We start from the raw sequence: 22,809 nt of genomic DNA, 5'->3' as shown, positions 1-22,809 counted from the left end.
AACAGAATAAATACTCATTAAATCGTGATTTACAATCTCCGGACGTTTTTGTTTAGATTAACTTTTGTTGAACTTCAAAATAAACTGTTTCGAGAGTACAAAGGCGGTTCCGCTTCCGGTATTGTCAGCCGCGGGAGATGCAACCCAAACAATGAATTTTTCTGATTAATTTGTTGCTTTTTAGCATGTTGTTAGTGAATTGATGATCACATTATGAGTTCTGCAAGCAAGGTAACAACCAAAGGCATCAAAATGATAATGCTCTTACGGAAATACTGATGCAGGGAAATAGGATACCAAACACTGCCAAAACTCTTTTGTGCTGCAACATTTGTTTATGTTGTAACGCTTGAATAAAGCGACGTTGTACACCTCACAATATGCGTACTCGAGCGATTTTGCGGTACCCCTGCCAGTTTCAGTAAGGAGGCGAAGTCATTTCTATGGTCTAAAGTCAAATTTGATATGACCTTACACGATAATTTAGCGTCATGCCGCCATTTCATCGAGAAGGGGGTAGGGGATAGTGGGGAGAACATGTTAGGCACACTCCCATAATGTGAAGTCAGCCTTACTAGACTGAATTTGACGTGTTAGGGTGACTATCACCTAATTTGGGGTACGTTGAAGAATCCTCAGTTAACAAACTAAAATAGTGGTGACATTGTATCTTTTTCTGACATCGACTGGTCTCTATAATGTCACTATAATTCACGCTTTCAGAATTTCCATCTTACTCCTTGATGCTGATTTTCAAAAGGTCCAGAATAGCTCCATCACAGCTCAAATTATAAACTATTGTTATACCACTTTGTTCCCAAGATCATCATACCATCCTTTCTCTCCTCTGTTTTCTTACTTTCCTATATCCCTGTACCTTTTTCTTTATTCATACACCCACTAATCGTGTCTTCTCCCATTTATTCCACAGCTTGAATAAATGTATTCTCTGTATTATCCAGCTGTATGAATATTGTATCACTTGCTATCGCAATTAACAACAACAAAAATTGTTCCCAAGAGGTTTACATTTTGTCACCTACAGTCAGTCATCCTTCCTTTGCAAATGTATTTTTATGATTAAAAAAATCCTCTACTGATAATGCTTGTATTGTTACTAATGGCTTGAAAGCCTGATGACCTACAGATCCACTTGATATACACATTATTTTCTCATTATCAGTCGTTCTGAACAGTTGCTAACATCTGTAATACAAGTCAGGAGAGTCAGGGAGAGATTGAACCTCTGACCAATGCTTCTGACATCACCACAGATATGTAGCTTATTCCAGAGGACAGGTAGTCTAGTGGTTAAAGTTTCATCACACCAAAGGCCCAGGTTCCTATTTGTGGTGTAGTCCTACATAACTTCCCTATGGTGATTCTGGGTCCACAGCTTGTTGTTAAAGGTGACCAAATGGATTAGATTGTTAGACTTGGAGACCTGACTGAATGCATTGGGTGTTGTTGTACCCTGAAGGATTGGATCAATCCATAGCTTGTCTGGACCAGATTTGATCTTTTTGTCAAGCTACCATCATATACTCTTTGTAACCCTCAATGACCTTGGTGGAATATTGCTCTAACTTTTCTCAAATGATGTTACAGGTTGGTGAAATATTTACGGCTGCTGGATCAGCCTTCAGCAAGTTGGGAGAGTTGACAATGCAACTCCATCCAACAACTGAGCAAAGCCCCACGAGGTATGTAGAAGGTTTAATCATGAAGACACCTGCCTTGTTGCAGCTAACAGCATATACTGATTGACAAAAGTTTTTCAATGACAGACCTAACTTATTGTGATTGAAATTTAACATTGCAGATCACAGTTTTTTGTACTATGTTGTAATAAAGTGATTAGCATGATTAGTGAACATGATTAGATCTAGTGATTAGATACATGACTTTGAAAAATGTGAAAGTGTTCCAATAAATGTGCAGCAAATTAGAGAAATGGTTAGCATTAAAAAGAAATCCAATTTAAAATTATGTCATGATTTTGGCCAAATTTGCCAACCAAGGGAACTTAGTTTGGAATCCTAGATGAAAATCCTTGCCAGGAGGCATGCCATTAAAATCAGTATATTCATATACTATGTTAGTAGGGAATGAGTTCACAAAGGGTGATCAAGATCACAACTACAATCATTGTTATTACAACCAATATTTAACATTAAACATATTAAATAGCAGCTGAACTATCATAATTATTAAGATTAAAGTATATCGCAGCCAAGACCCAGTCCATTTTAGTCAGCTCTTGTTTCAAGCATAGGTTGCAGGAATCTCCAGCTTTTAACATACTGCAGATATAGTTACCATGGTTACATATTCCGATGTCGTTTTGAATAACTGCCTCCTCCAACCTTGGTGCTTGTTGTTACACTGCCTCATACTTAGCATTAAGATGATAAAATATAGGATTGGTTGGTCAGGGCCAATGTCCTCTTCTTAAACTGCATTCCTACATTCCCCAAAAAATTGACATTCCTGATATTGTTTGTTTGTTTTACACCACTGTAACTTGTAATGTGTGTATCACGATAGAGGGTTTGTAAATCACTTTAGGATGTACCACCTAATGATCTTAGGCTTTTTGCCCACTTAGAGATGGTCATGTTACAGAGGATGTAATAAGTTCAGCCATGCTGATACGGTTGTCAGTGCATTTTAATGACCAAACAATATGAACCTGAGTGTTAAGAAATTGGAGTTATGTCCCTTGGTGTACAATAGCTTTCCTGTAACATTTACATATCAAGGTGAAAATGTATTGCATTGTACATAGATACATGTTACAATTTGATGTTTGGTACATGATAAAAGATTATTATGCGACTATTTTCAAATCATATGCAATGTGAAACCATCATCCCCCGTAAATAAACATTCAGACTGGTGTGGTGTTATCAACGGTTGATATGGGATATGATATGAAAACTGCCATATGGCAATATTTTGGCCTGTGTTATATATTTTGGGGAATATAAACTCACTTTAGGTTCCTTTCGATGCAATAAGACATATTATCCCTTATGACTTGCCTGAAATCGATAATTGAGACTAGAGGCAAACAGCTTCCAAACAGGGAACACTTGCCATATATGGAATGTAAATAATTGCTCCGTACGTCGAAAACTGTCACACACAGTGTTGTCAGTGTTTGCTGAACTGGTTTCAGTCACAAGTTGCTCATATGTTTTTGTCAAGGACTGAGTTCTATCTCCAAAAGAGTTAAAGGATATTCATCAGGAGCACTCCAAGGGACATAACTGTATGGGGTTCGCTTGAAATAATGTGTGGCTGGTAGAGGGCTTGAGAGTAGATTTAAAGCAATGTTGCATTAATTCATTCGAACTTTTTAATTTAATATTGCAGTATAAATACATAATGTTTGGGGTTTTTTGGACTAAATTATGTGGTAGCTTCCATGAGGGCTGATAGTTCGTATTATTGAGAGAAATGCATTATTTATTTGTAGAGAAGTGTGATGTGAAGGCATCATTCCCCTAGCCCCCTGTTGTTACAAGCCACTAAGTAGTACCTCTAGCCCCTCGCCTGGCTGTTCTGTTAGCTGTACTCACTCCCCTGTAACTGGATTAACTGCTGCTAAGCTCGTTAACTATGTCGGGGGTGAGGTGTTGGTAGTGAGTAGGTGACTACCAGTAACTGTGTGCCATTGGACATATGATTGACAATATGTATGTCGCATAAAAACAACTGATCTGACTCTACCTTCAAGATCTGAATCAAAACATTTGTGAATGTAAATAAATATAGAATCTTCATATTTGTTTTGTCAATTATTAGCTACTATTATCTCCCTAAGTATCGGTAGTCACCTACTCACTACCAACACCTAACCAAACGAGCTTACGATTTAATTAATAGTAGCAGTTAATCCCGCTACAGGGGAGTGAGTAGTTAATCCAGCTACAGGGGAGTGAGTACAGCTAACAGAACAGCCAGGCGCGGGGCTAGAGGTACTACTTATTGGCTTGTAACAACAGGGGGATGGGGGCTAGAGGGGTTGAGTCTATGTGAAATAGTGCCTTTAAGTATTGTACCTTTGGATGGGAATTTTGATACAGTTTTGTACTGCCATATCATTACACCTCTAGAATTTACTCTACAGGGAATAGACCCAAATGTTAACTTGATAATTATTAAGATACAATTAATATTATTAATGTCCGATGTTGGAAATACAAGCCCTGATCTCTTTGTTGAATTGCACTTTACTAACAACTAACATTTTGTTTTAACAGTGGAAAATGGACAGACAATGAAATTGAAATGCTCAGATCGGCTGTTAAAAAGTTTGGAGATGATCTCAACAAAATTAGTGACGTAATAAAGAATAGGACTATGTAAGTATTTGTTTTATTAACTGTCTTGATAACTCATACATGGTGACAGAATGAATTACTTTGATGCTCGGAAACTGAGATATGCTCCTTAGGAATACAGTTGAAAACAAACTGCTTGTCAAATTCTGTTTAGTGCTCCAGATAAGCTGTGAAAATGCATAAAATCAAACTTATCATTAATCAAATAATTAAGAGTTGCCTATTACCATGTACAAATATGTGTAAACATTTCCAAACCTACCACTACTATGAGTTTATCAACACTGTAGTGAAAATGTGTAGAAGTGTTTCTTTCATGTCTTGATATCAGTGGGTGATGGGATAGCCGAGTGGTTACCATGGTTACATTGTGCATTCTTCACTCAGAAGATGAAGATGTATGAGCCCATTTCTGGTGTCCCCTTCCATCATATTGCCGGAATATTGCTAAGAGCAGCGTAAAGCCATAATCACTCTTATTCGAACTGAGGTGAGGTGAAATTGGGTTTAATGTCATGCTTGAGAATATTTCGCTCTCATATGACGACGTGCATGCGTGTGTATGTGTATGTGGCTGCTTGTACTAGCCCAGTCTTAAGCTGGTTTTATAGTGCTAGCCCACTGAGATACCATGCCACACAGTGAAGCATGAATACCCCACTCAGACACATTATACTGACTCGAGCCGACCAGTCCTTGTTGTACCCATTAATGCCGAGTGCCAGGCAGGGACCAACAAGTACCATATTTTAACGTCTTTTGGTATGACGCGGTCGGGGATCGAACCCGCGACCTTCCGCTCCCCGGGCGGACGCTCTAACCACTACACCACGGAGGCGGTTTTATTCGAACTGAGTCATATATCACTGTTGTATGTGGGTCAAGTGAGTGAGTTTAGTTATATGGCACTTTTAGCATTATTCGAGCAATATCACCGAGGGCCACCAGAAATGGGCTTTACACATTGTATCCATGTGGGGAATCAAACCCAGGTCTTCAGTTTGACGAGCGAACAATTGTAACAACTAGGCTGCCCCACCGCCCTGTGGGTCAAGTGTCTGGGGATGGTAACAAGTATCATGTTTTCCTATATACTGATTTACTCACATCATTAGAAAAGCAACATTTCCACGACTCTGTAGTTTGAGCCTCTGAGATCAGTTGTGTTTGATATGTGACACATGTAGATGAGGATGTGAACAGATAAGTTGTCACCTGAACATTGTAAACATGAAACATCATTTCAAGAACAAATTTTTCTGGTAAATGTCTAATTGTTGGTTTAAAAACATGCTGGCTGGTCTCAAAGGAGTAATAATATGTTGAATGACTAATTATGGCAACGTGGCATTGTTCAATGAAAATTTTCAAAGTAAATTTTCCATGGCACAATAATTTATCTGAAGCTTTGTTGGAGTCAGTTGTCAAAATATGTCACCATAACCCACTTGATTTGTCACTAACTTAACAAAGACTTGATTACGTGTGAGAAGTTCAACATGAAACAGAATCATACCACCATGCTTATTTCCCCAATTTAGCCTCATTAGCGGGGATCCTTGAATATCTTTACTCATTATTTCCTGATCAAATGCAGTCATTTCCTATGCATTAACTCCACTGCAGTAATATACTGAATAATGAACAACACTTGTATGTTGCCTCATGCTGCTTGATCGCTTCCGTTGTGTAGTGGTTAGAATGTCCGCCCGGAAAGCAGAAGGTTGCAGGTTCAATCCCCGACCGCATCATACCAAAAGACATTAAAATATGGTACTTGTTGGTCCCTGCCTGGCGTTCGGCATAGATGGGTACAACAAGGACTGGTTGGCTCGGAGTCAGTATAATGTGTCTGAGTGGGGTATTCATGCTTCACTCTATCTCAGTGGGCTAGCACTATAAAACCAGCTTCAGTCTGGGCTAGTACAAGCAGCCACACACACACACACACACACATGCATGCACGTCGTCATATGAGCGAAATATTCTCAAGCACGACGTTAAACCCAATTTCACCTCACCTCACCTAATGCTGCTGACGACATGTGTTTTGCTGTTGGGAGCTTATGCAACATCTGATGCATTTGGGACACCATATGAATGGAAGAAATTAAAAGTGACCTGATGAAGTTTTTTCAGCAGAAAATATCATATTTGTATAAAAATTGTTTTAGAAATGCCAAAGAGACTGAACCAAAGGGTGTTGAAACATTTAGAACCCTGCTTCTTTAAATTGTTGAAGTGTTTCAGAAGTTCAGCTTTGGGCCCCTTCAGTTATTTCCTATAATATTTACCATGATTTTTAGGACTAGGTATTGTCAATAGATTTGTATTGCAATGTGTTGCAAGACAGGTATCTGTATTTCGATACATATTATTGGGAGCTAAACTGTTTGACAGCAATTGATACTGATTGTACATGCAGTGATTATGATGTCAGCATGGTCAGTTGTCGCCATTTTGTTGTCATGGATACAGGGGAGATAACAACATGAGAGAAAATCACTTCCACAACTTTGTCAATCAATTTGAAGTTCAGGTTGAACAATAAGAATAATAAAAATTGCAATTTTATTTTGTTTTGACCCAATCAACTGAGAAAAACAAAATTACTATTAATGTCATTTGAAAAGCCGGCAGTCCTAATGATGAGTTGTTGTTGAATATAATACTTCTACCTTTCAGTTCTCAAATAAAAAATCAGTTAAAACGGAAGGCATTTGAAGATGCTGGCATACAACCCAGTGTGGAGACATCGCCAACAAAAACAGTCGTCAAGCATGTAGTGACCCATCACGTGACGCACGAACCCCAGACCAAGAAACAGAAAACATCAGGTGAGATGAAGAATGTACAAGCGGATGAAGCTCTGATGGGTGTTGTGACAGGGAGAGTATATCTCAGTGGGGGGCATTTACATTTGTATCAAATGGAGTCCAATCTCATTTACACTTGGTGTAAAATCAACACATGCAAGGCCTACACGTTTGGCAGTACACACACACCATCAATACATTGGGCAACACCGACACATCTGGTAATTCCTACATGACAGGCTACACCCTTGCATACAACACCCCACACATCGGGCAACTCCCACACATCGGGCAAAACCACACATCAGGAAACACCCATGCTTACGACAACACCCCACACATCGGGCAACTCCTAGTCATCGGGAAATTCACATATGCTGGGCAGTTTGTCAGTGTTTTGAGCAAGACATTTTACATAGCACACACTAAGGTATTGCTTACTAGGTGACCTTGTTACATGTGTTTAATGTTGTATCATTTTAATGACACCAAGATGATCACACTATCGGTTATATGTCAAAGACATTGTGATCTGTGTTTCTGTTACAGATGTGACGCTGAGTGCTCTCAATGCTCCGGAAAGTGATGTCGACATTGAAGGTTTAGGTGATGGGTCTGCATCCAAGAAACTCGACTTCGACTCAGGCATGTACTTCTCAGATATCTTCACTTGCTTCCAATATGGGATACTTTTGCCCAATAACCTCAACGCATGAAATAAGCTGTTCTCTGCCACAGGAGGTGGTGAGTGAGACTAGTGGTTAAGGTGCTCATGCTTCCTGCAGAATGTCTGGGTTTGATTCCCTTTGTGCATACAATGTATAAAGTCTATTCCTGGTGTCCCCCTCTAGCTGGTATTGCTTACCTGTGAAGATCTGGGTTAGAATTGTTCTTCAGCAACCCATGCTTGTCTCCCCTTGAAGATCTGGGTTAGAATTGTTCTTCAGCATCCCATGCTTGTCTCCCCTTGAAGATCTGGGTTAGAATTGTTCTTCAGCAGCCCATGCTTGTCTCCCCTTGAAGATCTGGGTTAGAATTGTTCTTCAGCAACCCAAGCTTGTCTCCCCTTGAAGATCTGGGTTAGAATTGTTCTTCAGCAGCCCATGCTTGTCTCCCCTTGAAGATCTGGGTTAGAATTGTTCTTCAGCAGCCCATGCTTGTCTCCCCTTGAAGATCTGGGTTAGAATTGTTCTTCAGCAGCCATGCTTGTCTCCCCCTGAAGATCTGGGTTAGAGTTGTTCTTCAGCAGCCATGCTTGTCTCCCCTTGAAGATCTGGGTTAGAATTGTTCTTCAGCAACCCATGCTTGTCTCCCCTTGAAGATCTGGGTTAGAATTGTTCTTCAGCAGCCCATGCTTGTCTCCCCTTGAAGATCTGGGTTAGAATTGTTCTTCAGCAACCCATGCTTGTCTCCCCTTGAAGATCTGGGTTAGAATTGTTCTTCAGCAGCCATGCTTGTCTCCCCTTGAAGATCTGGGTTAGAATTGTTCTTCAGCAGCCATGCTTGTCTCCCCTTGAAGATCTGGGTTAGAATTGTTCTTCAGCAGCCATGCTTGTCTCCCCTTGAAGATCTGGGTTAGAATTGTTCTTCAGCAACCCAAGCTTGTCTCCCCTTGAAGATCTGGGTTAGAATTGTTCTTCAGCAGCCCATGCTTGTCTCCCCTGAAGATCTGGGTTAGAATTGTTCTTCAGCAGCCCATGCTTGTCTCCCCTTGAAGATCTGGGTTAAAATTGTTCTTCAGCAACCCATGCTTGTCTCCCCTTGAAGATCTGGGTTAGAATTGTTCTTCAGCAACCCAAGCTTGTCTCCCCCTGAAGATCTGGGTTAGAATTGTTCTTCAGCAGCCCATGCTTGTCTCCCCTTGAAGATCTGGGTTAAAATTGTTCTTCAGCAACCCATGCTTGTCTCCCCTTGAAGATCTGGGTTAGAATTGTTCTTCAGCAGCCCATGCTTGTCTCCCCTTGAAGATCTGGGTCAGAATTGTTCTTCAGCAACCCACGCTTGTCGTAAAATGGTACTAACTGGATTTGGACTCGCTGACTTGGTTGACACATCATTGTATCCCAGTTGTGTAGATCGATGGTTATGATGTTGATCACTGGGTTGTCTGGTCCAGACTTGATTATTACAGATGCTGCCATATAGCTGGAATATTGCTGAGTGGAGCTTTAAACAACTAACAAAGCTGGTATTACTAGAATATTGCTTAGAGTGACTAAATACCACACTCAATCTCAGGCACAATCTTATCACCATGAACGTTTTGATGTCTAGTCAGGATTCTAGACAGAATTTGTCCTCAGTAACCCATGCCTGTTTATCTGTTGTGTGTCGGAGAAGTAGTAGTGATGATGATCAGTTGACTTTCATGCTTATCTTGGAACACTTGTTCACATATTTGCGATATTTTCTCAATGTGATGTTTGTTCTCCTGTTATCCTTACAGATGTGGACTCCAGTATGCTATAGTATTGGTGAAGAACAGGAGAGAAAGTATTTTCTTAAAGGGAACACCCATCTGTCCTGATGATACAATCAAACGGATCTTCATATTCTCTCATAACCATTTCATCGTCATCCAGGTTATCAATGTGTTTCATACCCTACTCAAAAGGCCCAAAGTTTAAAAAAACTAAAACAACCTGTAAACCTTACACATTGCCTGAGGTTTTTTAAATTATTTTAATAGTGTAATTTAAATGTATTAATAAATAATTTTAATTTTGCTGGTTAAAGGTGGAAACTGTTTTATGTATTCTCAATGATCAGGGTGTGGAGAGGTAATTGCTCATAATATTGATCACATGATATTCGATCCAGTTTTACACATCACCTGGATCCAGTCCTTATTCTGGGCCCTTATTCGAATGTTCAGAGCCCTAAGAATCCATAACTTTGATTGTAGCCAATGTGTTAAGAATGGACTTGAGAGGTTCATAGCACTTTGAACGTTTGAGAATAGCTAGCCTGCCTTGTAGTGTGGCATATTGCTGTGTGGGTGGTGTTAAACAACAAACAAAAAACTTCCATCGTATCATAGTGCGTTTCTCATCTTTATTCTCAGTTTCAAATGAGATGATGAACAGTTTGGAGAAAAACTGATACCATAAAAGTCAACGTTGGGTTGAGGATTCAAGTAATAAGTCATCTGTTGCTTAAGATGTAGAGAACAGTTTTATTGTCTAATTTACCATATTTGAACTGTAACATTGCAGTGATGGTATTGAGAGCTTTAAATACTGAGGGAGGGAAGGCTGAAGACACAGAGAAACATGAAGCAGGAAGTTTATTAAAATGTCTTTATGGGTGGGAAAATATACATTCAAACTATTTATGGGATGTTAATTTACAACCTGTTGGTAATGAGAAACCTAAAAAGTACATTTGACTTTCCTTTACATATGATGTGTAATCTTAGATAAGTAATTATTCTAAATAATATAACCGCCAGATACCAAATAATAAAACATGGAGTCTTTGAATTTTATTGGTGTAGTTGAAGTTATCATTTAAACATATTTCTCATTAAAAATTAGTTTATTAGCCTAAAGTCTCTGTACCTGCCAATATAGGGATTATTTTCATAGAATTGTGAATCCTGATTGACAAAAACTCTGATTAGTATTTGGATTCAGCTGAACAGAAATGGTTTACATTCTTTGAATGACATTTAAAAGTTCAATGTACAGCTATGGTTGTAGCAGTAGTCCAAAATAGCAGTCATGGTATGCAATACAGTCATGTTAGTTCGATTTACAGGTGTCAAGTGTTGCTCATTAGATAAGATAAATGTTGCTTATTTGTTCATACGATTTAAACAATAAGTCAAGAACTCAAAATAAAAGCAAAAACTATAAGCCCCTTTTCTGATTTGAGATGTAACACAGGCATGCAATTTTGTTATTTCAGAAAAAAACCTGAAACGTAGTTGCTTTTATGCTTGAGTAAAACAATGGCAGTGGTGTGTTGAAGAATTTGCTTATTTATTTTGAATTTGTTTGCAATGATCTTTTATGTTTTATTGCTACATACTGTTATGTTGGTGTCATCTGTTTTATTAGTGAAACAATACTATAAAGTAAAGAAATATTTGTTGAAATGTGTTTCACTCTTAAACATGTTTAAGAATGTACAACATTATTTTTAGATTTTGGGATTTTAATCAGCTGAGTTTGTAAGACAGGTGAGTTAGACTAATCAATATGTGATGCAAGTTGACAGAACACAACATGAACACAACATATATAAATTTTAAAGGAGGCTATGTGAGCTACAGTATTGCAGTTTGTCATGCAGAGTTACCTCCCTTATCAGGATCAGGATCCATTGATTGGGAAACACCACATTTACGGAGATGAAAACAAATATTTAGTCCACTTGTCCTCATAATGATAACCCCCTAAAAGCAAAATCCTTTAACATGGACGGTATATTCTAGTCCTTGTGATACCTTAACTCCCGGGCAGGTCATCATTTCCCTTTCATGTCTTTTCAGTATTTCAGTATATGTGGTTTGTTTGAAGTATTTCAACAATTACAATTCAGAGCAATCACATATTTAGTACCAGAATGATACTGCCATTTGTAGTCAATCTCATTGTCATCAGATCTTAGTTCTTGCTGCTGCCTAGCAAAAGTCTTAGGACATCCCAATACTGGTGTGCACACAAGAATGACCTTTGCTCTGACCAAGTCTCTAACAGTTCAGGAAAGAGATTGCCAGAAGTCAGAATGTGCTGTCTAATTGAGCGGCCTTGAAAAAGTTGACTTAAAATATTCCAAATGACAGATTTACACTAATTAGTGAAAAGTCTCATTTATCTCTTGCTTTATCAGGGCAATGGGGTAGCCTAATGGTTAAAGCATGTGCTTGTCTCCCCAAAGATCTGGGTTCGATTCCCCTTGCCGTAGATCTGGGTTTGATTCCCCACATCGGTACAATGTGTGATGCCCATTTCTGGTTTCCCCGCCATGATATTGCTGGAATATTGCTAAAATGGCGTAAAACCTTAATCACTCACTCTTCCTTTATCGGGATGAACTTTTCAACAGAAAAGACGACTGCATTGCTGAGTACCAACTCGGACATCTGTAACACATACCAGATTGTTCCTTCTGTCATTCTGATGTGACCTGTATTAGGATGTCTTCATATCTTTGTTGCAGCTGCAAGAACTAAGATCTGATTTCAACGTGATTGTGTAGTAGTTGTCATGAAAATGCTGTCATCTAGCACCTCATTTTGCATCTCATTTGTTTTTATGTATTGTACAGAATATTAAATGGTTTCTATGAAAAGTAGGTAATTTGTAAGATTTTGAATTTAATAAATATGAGATAATGTTTAAACTGATGTTTGTATTTTGTCCAAATGAAAGTTGGGGATTTTGTAGACATGTCCATTTGTTCAAATGAATCATCCCTCGGATCATCACATTTTCTTTCTGCCGCTCAACTCAAAGACCCTTTGAAATATTTTATTGAGATTTTGGACAAGTGACAGACAGACACCTGGACAGGTCCTGTAGCCACAGGTGTACCACAGTCAGATGCCTGGACAGGTCCTGTAGCCACAGGTGTACCACAGTCAGATGCCTGGACAGGTCCTGTAGCCACAGGTGTACCACGGTCAGATGCCTGGACAGGTCCTGTAGCCACAGGTGTACCACAGTCAGATGCCTGGACGGGTCCTGTAGCCACAGGTGTACCACAGTCAGATGCCTGGACAGGTCCTGTAGCCACAGGTGTGCCACAGTCAGATGCCTGGACAGGTCCTGTAGCCACAGGTGTACCACAGTCAGATGCCTGGACAGGTCCTGTAGCCACAGGTGTACCACAGTCAGATGCCTGGACAGGTCCTGTAGCCACAGGTGTACCACAGTCAGATGCCTGGACAGGTCCTGTAGCCACAGGTGTACCACAGTCAGATGCCTGGACAGGTCCTGTAGCCACAGGTGTACCACAGTCAGATGCCTGGACAGGTCCTGTAGCCACAGGTGTACCACAGTCAGATGCCTGGACAGGTCCTGTAGCCACAGGTGTACCACAGTCAGATGCCTGGACAGGTCCTGTAGCCACAGGTGTACCACAGTCAGATGCCTGGACAGGTCCTGTAGCCACAGGTGTACCACAGTCAGATGCCTGGACAGGTCCTGTAGCCACAGGTGTACCACAGTCAGATGCCTGGACAGGTCCTGTAGCCACAGGTGTACCACAGTCAGATGCCTGGACAGGTCCTCACGGCAGAGCCACAGGTGTACCACAGTCAGATGGCCTGGACAGGTCCTGTAGCCACAGGTGTACCACAGTCAGATGCCTGGACATGCCAGCAGGTCAGGTCCTGTAGCCACAGGTGTACCACAGTCAGATGCCTGGACGGGTCCTGTAGCAGTCAGATGCCTGACAGGTCCTGTAGCCACAGGTGTACCACAGTCAGATGCCTGGACAGGTCCTGAAGCCACAGGTGTACCACAGTCAGACACCTGGACAGGTCCTGGACAGTACCAGTCAGATGCCTGGACAGGTCCACAAGCCACAGGTGTACCACAGTCAGATACCTGGACAGGTCCTGTAGCCACAGGTGTACCACAGTCAGATGCCTGGACAGGTCCTGTAGCCACAGGTGTACCACAGTCAGATGCCTGGACAGGTCCTGTAGCCACAGGTGTACCACAGTCAGATGCCTTGACATGTCATGTGACAGTGTCTCCATGTCTGGTAAGAGAACAAGAGGGTTTACTGGTCTGTAACTGTAACCTGTGTGACCCACTTGTCTGATACTGAAACTGACAGCCATGACCTGTTTGGTATGGTTCAGTTGTTATTTAACACCGCACTATGCAATATTCCAGCTATATGGTCTGTAAATAATCAAGTCTGGACTCAACAATCCAGTGATCAACATCAGGAGCATCAATCTACACAATTGGGATATGGTGACATGTGTCAACCAAGTCAGTGAGTCTGTCCACCCGATCCCGTTAGTAGCCTCTTATGACAAGCATGGGTTACTGAAGATCAGTTCTTCACAGGTAGTCATGACCTGTATTGGTAGTAGTGGTCCACAAAATGGCAGATCACATGGATTTGGTCTTTCTTGGTCATCACACACAGAACACTCTGCAGGCTTTCGGACATCCAAGATGCCATGGCAACCATGGTATGGCCTATGTTGGACTTACTCTTCCACTGTGCTCTCCATGGTAACATGATGTTACGACAAAATTTGAAGATTAATGCATTCATGTTTTATTGTGTAAAAAGCAACAATATTACATTCTCCCTCCAACCTTCTACTCACAAAATACGACAAGTGCCGCAATGTCAATACTGATTACAATATTGTCAACATCACCTACAATACTGTCAATATCAGACACAACATAGACAACATTCCCATATGATACAATTTTGTCAACATCAGATCCAATATTGTCAACAGCAGATACAGTATTGTCAACAATTCACACAGCATATTGGCAGACATATTAGCACTGTTTTCTGTCACACAAAGAAAACCACACATATACAAGTTCACATTACTCTCAATTTAAAAGAATATGAGAAACTTACACCCTCAGACACAGTAAAACATGGCTATAATGAACCTCACTGGACTACTGAAATTGGTTAGTTATATCTGTACTTTGTTATTTTTCAGTTAATTTACAAGCCAAAAACTTGCACTGGTAATACTATAATTACTATCTTCCACAATGGCTGCTGACAGGCAACATACATAGTGTGAAACTTGCGGATTCAAGAACACAAGTGTACTGTCAGACAGGTATGTCTATATACACAGCTTTACCTTGACTTAGAGCCTTGCTCCAAGGCTGTACTGATTGCAGAGCCCATGGATGTATAGTAATTCTATCCTTTAAAGAGGGAAGTCTAGATAGGTGGACAGTAAAGGATCCCAGTCTGTTCCTTATTATATTTTTTAGACTGACTGACTGAGTTTGGTTTTACGCCACTTTTAGCAATATTCCAGCAACATCACGGCCGGGGACACCAGAAAATTTTTTTTTTTATAGAAATTATCATTTTAACTACAAATTTTTACCTTAGAGACTTGTGCACCGTCAACAGAAAAGCAAACTTGTTGGTATGCCATATCCATGTTATTTATCACAATCCGTTGGCAATATCCATGTTAGCTATGACAGTTAGTATGCTATATTTGTGTTAGTTAGGACAGTTAGTGCACTTTATCGGAGTTAGCGAAGGCAGAATGCCATACATGTGTTAGCTTCAACATCTACTTCACCATACATGAGTCAGTCATGCGAGTCATGGTGTTTGTTACAACCATGTTCTACAGTACAGGCTTCAATGTCTGGCTGAGATCAGACGCTAACAGAGAACAGAAAGCTTCCAAACAGCACACATGTTCATTCTACGTTCCACCAAGGTACATCTGCAAAGCTTTAAGTTTTGCTGGAACTGTTATAATAATGGTGTCAGTTAGTTGACACAAGCCCTTTGGTATATCTACTTCAACACACTGATTATTCATCTTATACTCTGATTATAGTAGCATTCCTCATTTCACCCAACTGACACACCTCTAACAAACAATTACCATATTCACCATAATAAAAACCCTGAGTACTGACAAAATGCCACAGAAACGCACAGAGTTAAATCTTTCTTTTCTCTTGTCATTTATAATAACAAAAATTACATAATTAAACTTGACATCAGGAACTTTGTGGTAGTGAATGATCTTAGTTCCAAAGCCTATAATCAAATATTTCCGTAGATAACAGTTATACCTCTTCTACACTTAACTGTTCTTTGTTAAATAAAATATATCTGTAATTTACACAAGAAAATATGGAGCGAGTAAATAATGCTTTAAGCCGCATAGACAATTTTGCAGCTAATAAAATATGGACTGTTATTTCACTTGTAACTGACTGGTGTTGACGACGGTCAGAGGTACAAACTGGAGTAGGACACTTATCATGGACAATATGGTAACAGTTTTGCAATATTCAAAATATAGGTTGCAGAAAGAGACCTATGGACGGAGCCCAAACATATCTCCCCCATCACTGTTATAAACTTGCCCGTTTGGTTAATATGTAATCATTTACAAGCATTGTAGTATATGTGACACACAATCTAAACATTAAATGTATTTGTTGTGCTGGTCTGGTACCAGTAAGACTTCATACGTTACTGAAAAACTGAACTTGACAAATACCTGCTCATGACAGGGAATGCTGATCATGTCACCAGTAATTAACAAGCTGAGGTAGATTCCTTGGATTGTTTGCATTCCTTATTTTGATTTCATAAAAAAATAATCAGATTGTTTGGGCGCTTTGAGCATGCATTATGTGTGGAGAAATGTGCATGATAAATGGACTATTATTATGTTTATTATTAATATTATTATTACAAAGGAGAGGCCGCAATTACATGCAGCTCTTGTGATATTGGAAATTGTCTCAATCTGAAATGTTGATTTGTCAAGGAATGTTTGTGTGCAGCTAGGAGTTTTACAGTCACTGGTTTGTTCATCAATTGATAAAATATTTTCTATTTCAAGCCTAAAAAATACAGTCACTGAATGCAGTAACACTTGTTACTATGGTAACCACTTTCAGTCAATATAGAGGAAACAAAGGTAATGAAATATACATTCTTGCTCCTAACATAACATGATCGAACGTAAGTATAACCAAGAATAAGGAAACCAATTTCAATTACAAATCAAGAACTTACTTCCCAACATACACAAATGTGTAAGTGAGTGCATGTGTGTGCATGTGTGTGAAAATTTAGTTAAAACTGTAATCTCATTGATAAGAGACTCTTGTGTCGTATATCAACCTAAAAGTACACTTCAGTGTACAAAATGCCCCAAATGGCAAAACATTCAACCAACATATTATCAAACTAATACAGTCGTGCCCCGTTTATCCGAACCTCAGATATCCGGAAAACTCACCTTCTGAACGAAAATTCATTAAAACGAATTCACAACGTTGTAAAACTACTCACTTAACCGGAAATCCGGTTTCCGTAACCGGAGTGTCATTTTCACATACCAAATGCTAAATCATATGCATTTTTTTCTCGTATATCCGCATGGCTGAGCACCTGTCAGTGTGTTCACACGCGCATTTTACCGAGTGGCCTTGCGTGCCCTAACATGAAACAAGGGTTACAAGCCGGCATTCTTTGAAGGGTGAGAGGATTAACTGCCCTTAATTAGCAAGGTGACACTGAGTTAATCTTGAGGCCTGTCAATTGTTATTGGCAAGGCTAGACGTAGAAGAGAACCATCTACCGTGCACTGGCATAAAAAACTAAACTAAAATAATATATTAAAGGTTATCCATGGAAATGGCAGGTTTTCATTATGTCTACACATATCTGTGTTACTTAGTGACCTATAGGTAGACTCCAGTTTCTCTGTTTCCAGTCATTCAAAAACACATTTTTGCCTGTAAACTGAAATTTTCTGAAGTATATCAATAGTTGCTGATTACTCAAATGACAGATGGGTCCCAATCTGACACATCTCCCAGTTCTCTCTCTATTATCTACTGAAACAGATTCCATTACGTGTAAACAGCAGTGAAAACATGACTGGATCTCTGAAAACTACTGGCGCGCCACCAGGTGTTGACAAACAGGGTAAGTATGTCCTGCCCCACTGGTAGTCCCAGCCACTCACACAGTGAGCATGAAAAGTGAGCATGAAATAGGGGTGAAATGGTATACCGCGGTATTAGTAGAACTGATGCATTTTGCCTTCGGTTCTTTATACCGTAACGCAATCCAAAAATTCAGTACTTTCAGTTTTGTCATTTCAGTTCAGTCATTTTATTACCTTTTTAAACCTTTTCTGAAATGTCTAGACATTGAATTATTTTGTCAAAATCTATGCATTTCCTTGCTTGTAGGCCTCTATTTTCTCGGAAGTAAGTTCTTTTCATACCGAAACGGACCAAACCAAAGGCCTTGTAATGCAATACATACCGTACCGTGGTAAGAGCATACCGTTTCACCATTAACATGAAATATAAGTGTTTGTTGCCTCATACTAAACAGGTGTTACTGCGACCATGTCTTAGTTTGACACACTAAGTAGAACATCTGGGCCTAGAACAACACTTGGCCCCTATGTGCGGAGGGTCCTCAACATTCACGTGGAACTTGACATTTTCACACGAAAAGCTCAAATGAAACAAATATTAATACACTGAACAGAACAAGTCAGGAATCATGAAACCTTTTTTGGAGATTAATATGAAATTGTGTGCCCAGTCTTCACTGCAAAAAGTTATCCCCACAAATATTCATGATCCATGACTATAGCCCAAAGTACAGAATACATCAAACTGATGCTATTGATTTTGTTTGACGGTTGAAATCTGAAGTAAAACCAGTTAAAAAGTTAAGTTAAGTTACTTTGAATACACAGTGCCATTTAGAAAGTGGTCAAATGTAACCCCTGTAAGTGTAATATTTGTGATTACACTTTCTCAGTAACATACAGATTCTAGTATTTTTGTTGGGTTGAGTCCCATTCTCAGAGTCAGGATCCTAATCGCCAGCTGAGTGGGTTCGAAGGCTGAGTTTGTGTGCTGGTGCCTAACTCTGAGAATGTGGGGTTGAATCCCAAGTGGTACTCAACTACAAAAAGAGTACTAGAGTCAGTACATTACTGAGAAAGTGTCATCCCAAATATACCATGTGTTAGAGTTATTTACATTATATCGAGAGGCAGGGTAAATCTGGCAAGTGAAAAACTTGCTCCTGTTTGTTGTTTAAACTCAAGTTGTCAGTGACCAATGAATCTACAACTGATGTGTAGCCAGGGGTGGAAATAACCCATTGCCCGACGTCCCAGTCCAGTGGGTTTTTCCTGCCGGGCAAGCAATTTTGTATATCACGCTGTACCAGTGTCCAGTTGACTTCCCAGTGTTAATTATGTTGCTTTTTTAAAAAATCAACAAGAAAATCGGGTCGGTATAGTGGAAAAATTACCAGGGCAAGTGATTTTACATGTGCCACTGTACCAGAGTACACTAACAATTTTAAAGTTATTTCCACCCCTGGTAGCACATACTAAATATGCAACTTAAGCATGTCCCATTGTCGTTGTTCTTCAATTCTACAATACATTTGTAAATAATTACATAAATAAAATCTATGTGCACCATTAATGCCAACAAACACAAGTACACCAAGGAACGTATGGGATTAGCTGAATACTATACCTGGTTACTGTTCAGCTCTTTCAGCCCTGTACACTCAGTTACTTATGTAAACAATCTATAATTGAGGTACAAAGATTTGTTTTAGAAACATACATTTGAGTGACAAATATCTCTTCCTGTCATTGGGCACCAGTATGGTCCTTTGTGTCAGTCAGCTGTCGAGACTGGTACGTCAAACATGATTATGCCATAATATCCATACCTAGACAATTAGCAACAAATAATAAATATATTGATCAATCTGCCACCAAAAGGGTTTGGAGAGGGCAAGAAAGCTCTCCACCCCTCCAATGCCATCCAATGCCCTACCCTTGCCAATCACAACCCACCCCAACTTATGCCCCATTGCCAAACACTATCCACCTCTCCCATGCCCCACCCCTCTAGTGCTCCACCCTTGCTCTCCTCCATCCACCCCTGCCCATCTTTCATGCTCCACCAACCCTTCCTATACCCCACTCCAGCCCACCCCACCCCACCTCTTCTAGGCCAGCTGCCCACCTCATCCTACCCTTGTCTACTTCTACTGATCCCCTACTGGCCTCCCCTTCCTATACCCCCCACCCCACCCCATCCCACCTCTTCTAGGCCAGCTGCCCACCTCATCCTTCCCTTTGTCTACTTCTACTGACCCCTACTGGCCTCCCCTTCCTATACCCCACCCCACCCAACCCCACCTCTTCTAGGCCCGCTGCCCACCTCATCCCACCCTTGTCGACTTCTACTGACCCCTACTGGCCTCCCCTTCCACCAGGCCCCACTCCCCACCTCTTCTAGGCCAGCTGCCCACTTCATCCTACCCTTTGTCTACTTCTACTGACCCCCTACTGGCCTCCCCTCCACGCCCACCTCTTCTAGGCCCGGCTGCCCACCTCATCCTACCCTTTGTCGACTTTTACTGACCCCTACTGGCCTTCCCTTCCACACCCAGCCCCACCCCACCTCTTCTCTTCTAGGCCAGCTGCCCACTTCATCCTACCCTTGTCTACTTCTACTGACCCCTTCTGGCCTCCCTCCACGCCCCACCTCTTCTAGGCCCGCTGCCCACCTCATCCTACCCTTTGTCGACTTTTACTGACCCCTACTGGCCTTCCCTTCCACACCCAGCCCCACCCCACCTCTTCTAGGCCAGCTGCCCACTTCATCCTACCCTTGTCTACTTCTACTGACCCCCTTTTGGCCTCCCCCTCCACGCCCCACCCCACCCCTTCTAGGCCCAGCTGCCCACCTCATCCTACCCTTGTCTACTTCTACTGACCCCTACTGGCCTCCCCTTCCTATACCCCACCCCACCCCATCCCACCTCTTCTAGGCCAGCTGCCCACTTCATCCTACCCTTGTCTACTTCTACTGACCCCCTTCTGGCCTCCCCTTCCACGCCCAGGCCCCACCCCACCTCACTTCAACAAAGTCTTCTCCTACAACTGAAAACTCTTTCAATAGGTTCCATGCTTCCACACAATATTCTTACATGAGCAGAATATGAACCCAAATAATTATTTTTGATATACGTGTAAAGAGAATCAATAAAATCAATTAATGCACCCATAAAGTCGATCCATCTGAGTAGTCCTCCACAGGTATACTTCCTCTTGCAGTAACAATTCCCTAGCCGGGATAATAATATGTATAACACATGAGACTTGGGTTGAACCGAAGGTGAGATTATGTGCTTTATACACATTTTAAAACAATTCATAACTCCCCTAGAAACAAATATGGTAAACAAAAACATAACAATCGTGTACACACTACACCATGTGTGACAAGCACCTCACTGGTCTAAATTATATCAATTACCTGCTATTAATGGATGACACAATAATCTACAAGGGAAACAATAAATGGATATATATTGTATATTCTGTAACGATCTATGATCACCTTGAGACTGTTCATTTATTTAAAACTCTTTATTGTTAGTATGAGCAGGAGCAGTTAAACTGTGCCATGCAGTCACGCTATCTCACACTGAGACAAGCAGATAGCAAGCCACTCAATCTTAATAAAACAAAGGAACAAGATGTCCTGACGACTGAACCATTGTATCTGCATAATCCACAGCAGCAGACGTGGGAGGTGGGTGAGTCCATGTTGCACATACATACAGCATGAACTCCCTGTGCACTTTCCTTGTCCCCTGGGCATTGGAAATGGATTATTCTGTTCTGTAGGAATGCCTACTGCCCCAAGGTGTTCTCAAACACTCTTACATGCATGTAACGCTCTCATATCAATACATGCTTCATAGGAAACAAACAAAACAAGTCCTGATGGTGGCTTAGGCCAGTGACTGACTCTTGTGACGAGACATGCAGTGTTACAATGACCAGACATACTGATAATCAGTCTAGAGAAAACACTGGAGTTCCTGATTCAGAAGCTGGCTGAGCAACCAGTCCAACATTGGTCTCCATGGCAACAGCTGGGATGTGTTTGGGTGAGGCAGGTTTTTTTTACTTTGGAAAAACATCAGACAATGTTTCTTTTCAAGGAATCAGAGAAGGAGAAATGCATATTATAGGATATGTTTTTAAAATTTCTGTTACACTTCTGTGTAGTGATGACCTTATCTTTATTACTGGATGGAGGCAGCATAATGCTTTTGTTTTCGGAGAATGGAAATAATGGATTCCGCTTTCATGGTCCCTGAATACATCAGCCAGGAAATGTAACTGATTTGTCAACACAACCATACGTTATTGGATATTGTTACATTGCGATTAACTATGACTGAACAGAAATTTATGAAATATTGATTACCCGGTAGCTTTTGGATCATGAACAATGAAACTGCATACAACCCTTCTGATAAATTGCTACAAAAAGTTGACATATTTGTGGACAACAGGATACAGTTAAAGTGTAAATTAAGTCAACTTGTATTCACTCATTCGCTTCATGAAATGAACGAACTGTTTTACAAACTAACATCAAGCAAAAGTTTTAAAACATTGACTGAAACTTATTATGCACCAAACTGACTTACAACAACATGATGTTTTAAGAGATGAGAGACTGAGGCATGGCAAGAGAGAGGCTGATGGTCAACTGGCTGAAACACAACACACTGCTGAGTGCAGATGACTTAAACATGGCAACCCTGGCTATAATGGCACTGGTCCCATCTCTTTAGACAGCTGTGAAGGAGATCGTTGAAACACCCCACCCCTTTACCAGACCACAGTAAAGGAGATCGTTGAAACACCCCACCCCTTTACCCGACCACAGTTAAGGAGATCGTTGAAACACCCCACCCCTTTACCAGACCACAGTAAAATGAAACACCCCATGACCACAGTTAAGGAGATCACCCCTTTAGAGACCACAGTAAAGGAGATCGTTGAAACACCCCACCCCTTTACCAGACCACAGTAAAGGAGATTCTTTACCATACCACAG

The 22,809-nt window shown here is 40.7% G+C and overlaps 1 protein-coding gene across 1 annotated transcript; it reads left to right on the top strand.

Moving 5' to 3' along the window:
* Positions 1 to 106: 106 nt before the first annotated feature.
* On the top strand, positions 107 to 12,514 carry LOC124273261 (chromatin complexes subunit BAP18-like). The gene is made up of 6 exons (XM_046708476.1): positions 107 to 231; positions 1,609 to 1,703; positions 4,269 to 4,370; positions 7,035 to 7,186; positions 7,715 to 7,810; positions 9,612 to 12,514. Exons 1-6 carry the CDS (start codon positions 214 to 216, stop codon positions 9,632 to 9,634), a joined length of 486 nt encoding a protein of 161 aa, XP_046564432.1. The 5' UTR covers positions 107 to 213; the 3' UTR covers positions 9,635 to 12,514.
* The last annotated feature ends 10,295 nt before the right edge of the window (positions 12,515 to 22,809 follow it).

Source organism: Haliotis rubra, unplaced genomic scaffold (genome assembly GCF_003918875.1).
Source record: "Haliotis rubra isolate DU_JTF1 unplaced genomic scaffold, ASM391887v1 Scf179, whole genome shotgun sequence".
NCBI lineage: Eukaryota > Metazoa > Mollusca > Gastropoda > Lepetellida > Haliotidae > Haliotis > Haliotis rubra.
Note: the sequence above shows the minus strand (reverse complement) of the source record. Positions and strands in the feature narration are given on the sequence as shown.

Excerpts from the sequence above, each read along its gene's own strand:
- LOC124273261 (XM_046708476.1), top strand. Across the intron at positions 1,704-4,268 it reads ACTGAGCAAAGCCCCACGAG|TGGAAAATGGACAGACAATG; the intron begins GTATGTAGAAGG and ends TTGTTTTAACAG. Across the intron at positions 7,187-7,714 it reads CAAGAAACAGAAAACATCAG|ATGTGACGCTGAGTGCTCTC; the intron begins GTGAGATGAAGA and ends TTTCTGTTACAG.